At 45.4% G+C, this 6,000-nt stretch overlaps 1 protein-coding gene across 1 annotated transcript; it reads left to right on the top strand.

Moving 5' to 3' along the window:
* Positions 1-7: 7 nt before the first annotated feature.
* On the top strand, positions 8-2,310 carry LOC136481108 (uncharacterized). The gene is made up of 6 exons (XM_066478475.1): positions 8-61; positions 941-951; positions 1,043-1,077; positions 1,358-1,380; positions 1,623-1,782; positions 1,868-2,310. The coding sequence occupies exons 1-6, from the start codon at positions 8-10 to the stop codon at positions 2,308-2,310; spliced, it is 726 nt and encodes a 241-aa protein (XP_066334572.1).
* The last annotated feature ends 3,690 nt before the right edge of the window (positions 2,311-6,000 follow it).

Consider the following 6,000-nt stretch of genomic DNA (forward strand, 5'->3'; position numbering starts at 1 on the left):
CGGGCGGATGGGTGGCGGCGATGCGGATGCGGTCCGCCGCGTCGAGCGCGCCCGCTGCGAGGTGCGTCGATCAATCCCCAAGTGCCCGCCCCCCTCGTTTCTCTTCCTTCTCGTGATGCCGGGCAGTCGACCATTGTTCCGGTTAATGAACTCGTGCTACTGCCGCTAAATCGAAGCTTCGTAGGGCAAAAACAAAACAACAACAACAATAATGTACTGCCAACTCGGATTTGTCAGTGCGATCGAAGTCAACCTCGTTTTTTTTAATGCACAGAATGTTCAAAGTTGCGAAGCTTCTTGTAGGGTTTGGTGTACAGGTGATGGTTACAACTGTGAATTCAACAAATTAGTTAAGGGTTGAAGCAAATTGTGGACTGATTTTTGTGTGTGTGTGTGGACTGCATTACTTGCTCAGATTTAATTGAACCATATTAATTAATTTATTTGTTGCAACCATTTCAATCGCCTCCACATCCAGACGCAAGGGACGACTCAACAGGTGCGAGTTGCGCTATTGTTTAAAGTTTAATTAGTCCAAACAATTAGTTATTGTAGATTAGCTATAAAATTAGTCTCCTCGCAAAAAAAAAGCTATAAAATAATTTATACACCAGTCAAATATTTTTATCCTGCAAATATAGGTTTGCCTTTTTAAGCCTCCTTTATCTATATATGGACAGGATTATTTGGTTTACTGCTTTCTAACCTTATTCTTTTGTTTTCTTTGAATTAGTTCAATTCCTCTTTCATGGAGCCACAAGCTATTCCTCCACAGGTTTTTTTTGTTGTTGTTGTTGTAATAGTCTAGTGTCAGCAAATGTTGGTAACTACCACAAACTTTATTTCATAATAAACATTCTAATATTTCTAACTTGCAAATATAGTTTACGCTGCAGTCTTTAGTTTTTAAAGGACTCTTATCTTTAATTTGCCTTTACAGGATCTTGTTCCGTATGCATGCAGACTGAAAAGTTTAGTTTGTTGCTTGCTAACCATATTCATTTGTGTGCATCAGTTCAATTTCAATTCCCTTGTCTTCCAGCCACACACACTACGACTCAACTGATGACACAAGAGGTATGACTTCTTTTTTTGTTGATTATTATTTACTCTGTGCCTTCAATCTTCACGTATTGATATAAATATTGTGCGAACATTAATTTTTACCTCAGGCTACTCTGTTCGCTCGGCGTGTTTACGTTAGTGGCCTTCCTCCCTCTGCTAACGAACAGGTCCGTACTTTCTTTTTAACCTCAAACGGGGAAAAACAACTATTCATATACTGCCTAAGTAAACAAACTCAAACACTGTTCCGAATAATCTGCAACTGTTGGCTAAATTGGATTCCTTTCTGCAGACACCTTTGATTCGCTCATAAAGGTATGTTTCCTTTGTTGACATTGGTCATTGTTTGCCCGTCCGAGTAATGCACTGACCAAGGAAAACGGGTGCACTTGACAGAGTCTGGATATTAAGGCGTCGAATCAAGCAAAGAGGATCCACGAGCAACTGAGTACTCATGTGACTCAGATTGAGGCGAGACACGCTGACCAGACGAAGTATTACCAAATGTGCAATGAGACATTCGTTGATGCTGAAGTGAAGCGCTTTGTGTCATGCAGAATCTTCAAGCGCAACTTGTCGAAGTCGAGCGTGAAAAAGAAGAGCTCCGAGGGCAGCGTGACGCCGCCTTTACTCGCGAGAAGAAGGCCACTGAAATAGCCGAGAAGGCTAAGACCGAGTGGAAGAAGAATCACGAAACTCTATCTAAGAATCTGGAGAGTAAGTTTCCTATCTCTTTATCTTGCATTTGCCTGTCTTAAACTATAAATAAGCCCTATATTGCTCATGAGCTTGTCTGTTGTAGCAATGGAGGCTCGGGTGAAGAAGGCGGAGGAGGGTGAGTACGACCGGCGGAGGGCCTGCAACCTCAAGCAAGATGAGCTGGAAAAGGTAGAAGCTGCTGAGAAAATCCTTGCAAGGGCAGAGCAAATCCGTGCCGGTGCTGACCGAGATCTTCTGCAGGCAATGACTACTACACGGGATCATGCTGCCTTGGCTGTAGTCAAGTCTGAGTTACAAGATCTCCAGGATGCAGCCGAGCCTATACTCGGCATGTTCCCACCTGAAGGTGATGAGAGCATGTCGCTGCTTGATCGGATGAATGTGACGCCTGGGAGAATCAAGCAGTATATGCGAGAGCTGGCTCACAGTGTGGTGGCTGGCATACTGACGATCGTCCGCCTACATCTGCCGTCAAGCGACCTTAAGATAGTCAAGAGTGGACCACTAGCGGATACCAGACAGTGACTTCCAGCCGCGGAGCAATATGTAGAGGACATAGTCGTTGATTATGTAGAACACCTGAAATTTGAATGGGCTCAGCTTCCCAGTGTATCAACAATATCACACGGATAAGGCTTGATATTTTGTAGCTTTTACGAGTAATGCCATGTTAGTCTACTGTATAGACTTTATATCTGAGTAGCTTCCTATCGGAGAGCATGCGGCGACGAGTAGTCGACTTTTAGGATGACAGCGACTAAGTATCCGTGAGCTTGCTAAACTTCGTAGGATTAGTGGATCCCCTGAGCATTGTAGGGCGTGATTGAACACGTCCTCACGGGCTTAGTAGTCGTGAAGGACGGGTCAGCTTTTTCTAGGATCCCAAAGTGTCGCTTATAAGTCGCAGAGATGTTTGGTGGTGTGATAACCGACCTATCTCTCATGTGGACGCTATTGACCGTATCTCGATAGACTTGGGAGTCGTGAAGGACAGGTCAGTCCTGGTGCTTACCTTAAGCACATAGGTAAGTGACCTAGTCAACCGCGTCTCATCAGGCACTGGGCCGTCAAGGACAAGTCAGTCTTCTTTGTGTCGCAGCTAGAATGCGGTACTGGAGTCCTTGTTAGTCCGGGTTGACAGGAATTAGCCTACCGGCTATATGTCAGGGTGCGACGGTCGCTATTCGCGGAGATGTGTAGCTGCCTGCCGGCTGGCTTATCTCTAATGGACATGATAGCTACGTGGCTAATAGTCTGAAGGCGTGAGCAACTCTTGGTTGCGTGCCGAATGCGAAGACCCTTCAGTCGCAGAGATGGGTGGCAGCGTGATAGCGGGCCTATCTCTTCTTTACGATGCGCAGCACGGTTACATCGAGCTTGCCTGCTCTTGTTCTTCCTGATCCATGCCGCCTTGGCTTCTTCCGACTCCCCATCAACAGCCGGAGTATCGGCAGAGATCTGTCCGAGTGATTCATCATCCCAGTTGACGTCAGGTCGCTGAGGTGGGTGACAAAGCACGAAAACTTCTGGACTAGGACCATAGAAGATGGCACTGTGGGTACCGGATTCTGCCATTGAAGCGTTTGAGAGAATTTCAGTAGAGCCCTCTTCCTCCAGGTAGGAAGTCTGGATCTGACTTGGAAGGGAAGCCGCGTGGTCATGCAGATCATCCTAGAAAAAGGTGATGAGTCCCTGACAGGTAAGACTCCTGGCCAGTGGACAATGTTCCCCTCTGTAGTAGAAGAGAAAACGAGACCCGCCTGAGCGCCTGCCAGAGGCACCTCTTAGTCTGATCGCATCAGCTTTGGGATTGACTCCTGATATGTAGCAGATGCGTTTCGAAGTCCATTATGAATTGAGCTTGAGCGCTGGTGCGAGCGTAGCAGGCTGAGAGTCTGACTCGGACAAGTTGGCCGTGACCGAGTAAGATCCTGACTCCTCCTGATGATTCCGAGTCCGAGTGGAACCCGAAATTGAAAAGTTGTCAATTTTCCTAACGAGAAGATCCAGCGTGTCCTGAGAGCTTGCTGGGAAGCCACGATCCTCTAGAAACTCCATCAAGCGACTCTGAAGCTCGCCACTGATGTCCGCCGTGCAGGTTCAGGAACCGAAGACAAAGGTTGATCCCGCTGGGAAAATCATGATGATATCCATTGAGCTCTCGATTGCGAATTCACCGAAAACCCCTACCTGGTGCGTCAGCTGTCGGTGTTCGATGATCGACAACAAGTCATGGGTATACCAGGGGCGGCGTATGCAGAACTCGGCGGTGAACGCAAAACAGCGATTTATACTGATTCAGGACGCTTGGAAGCATAATACCCTACGTCAGGCGTGTTGCCTTGCGTTGGATTGTATGATATGCGATGTGTTACAAGGGGGTGCCCTGCCTCTCTTTATATAGTCCAAAGGACATGCGCATAATCTAGTCCTAGTCGGATACAACAGGAGAGTCCTAATCTAATTACAGAGTTAGTCTCCCTAGAGCCCGACTAAGTTGGTTCTTCATAGCTTGGAGTCCACGCCACTTTGTCTCGTGTTTTCAAGCAAACCTTGAGCTGGGCCCAAGCCCATGGGGAGTAATCGGCCTCATGAGGGATCCTCTGGGTCCTAGTTAGTATCATCATGCATTATGACAAGATGGGTATCGTCATCTTCCCTTGCCTCTGGTGCATTTGTACCTTCCTAGTTGCTTGCTTCTGTACGTCTCTCACCATGATGATCCCAAATCGTATAGTTCTCCATGAAACCCCTTCTTATTAAGTGTGATTTTATTGCATTTGGATCACGAGATACTATACAGTTCCGACAGTCACAACAGGGACAATATACATCCTTTGTCTGCTTAATCAAAGCATGTCTTTTAGCGGCTTCAATAAAACCATTCACATCTTGTATGTAGAAAGCTTCGTATCTTTATTTCGTGTACATCGATGACCTGTCCATATGTGGCCTTCGAAGAGAAAAGGTATATTTCCATCAAGATTTATTCGCATACTGTCTAAGTTTTTTTGTACAAATATTATATTATTATAGACCTAGAGCTTAAAAAATGATATAAAAACGCTATGTACCAAAAATGACTAAGTAAATATACAAATTAACTAGAGTTCATGTGAGCCAAGTAAATTGGACAAAAATGAGTCTAAATTGCTTGAAAATTTAAAAAAAACAAACATCACTCACGTCTCTCTAGATCTCAAAGTGAAAGAAATTAGTGAAAGAAATGTATAGATAATTTTTGAAAAGAGTTTTGGAATGTTACAAGCTCACCTCTCCAACCCAACTCCTTCAAAGGTTCAAAGGGGAGAACCTCCCTCCTCTATTTTTGCTATTTATAGTATGCAAGTGATCTCAACAATGGTGCTCAGCAGCCCTGTGGCGAGGAGGAAGAAGGATATTTATGAGGGTTATTTTTAGGGGCAATTAACTAAGAGCACCGCCTCTGTACTGGATTTGAGACACGGTTCTCTTAAGAGAACCGTGTTTGAAAAATTTTCTCCACTAAAGACGGTTATGTAAAGATGACCATCACCAAAATCATATTTTCAGGGGCGGTTCTCTTAACTAAACCGCCCCTAGAAATGGATACGTTTCTATGGTTTTTTTTAATGAAATCACCCCTGAAAATGGATCTCCAGCGACGGCCAAGGAGCTACAGTGCCTCTTGTCAAGGTTAGAGGCGGCGTGCTAAGAAAACCGCCTCTGTTGGAAAAGGAAGGCGTTTGTAAAAATCTTTTTTGTATTAATGATTTTCATTGGCCTTTCACACTGACGGAAGCCTAAAATGCCAGTGAAAATGGATTTTGGACCGCCAGTACAAAGCTTCGCTGTACTACTGATTTAAGACTTGCCACTAAACAGACTTCTATAATCTACTTGATGTGATAGCACTGACGTTCGGCCATGGAATATATTTTTTTGTGTATAGTGTCATCGAGGATACTATGAGCCTTGGATAGATCCTGGCCGCCCCAAGGGCACCCGCACACTAGAGGGCCTTGACAAATGCGTCCTCAAGAGATCCTGGATCCATGTAGAGGATAGCGGATAAGGTTGGGTCCATGGTGGCAACCGTTGCACCCTCACTGGCGACAACATGAACTAGCTCCACCACCTATAGCAGCACCACTAGGTCCCCATGCACCTTCAATTTTTCACCACAGCTCCAGGGTACAGGTGCGGGTGCGATTCACCACCCACCACATCAGGGAG

Source organism: Miscanthus floridulus, chromosome 9 (genome assembly GCF_019320115.1).
Source record: "Miscanthus floridulus cultivar M001 chromosome 9, ASM1932011v1, whole genome shotgun sequence".
In the NCBI taxonomy this organism is placed as follows: domain Eukaryota; kingdom Viridiplantae; phylum Streptophyta; class Magnoliopsida; order Poales; family Poaceae; genus Miscanthus; species Miscanthus floridulus.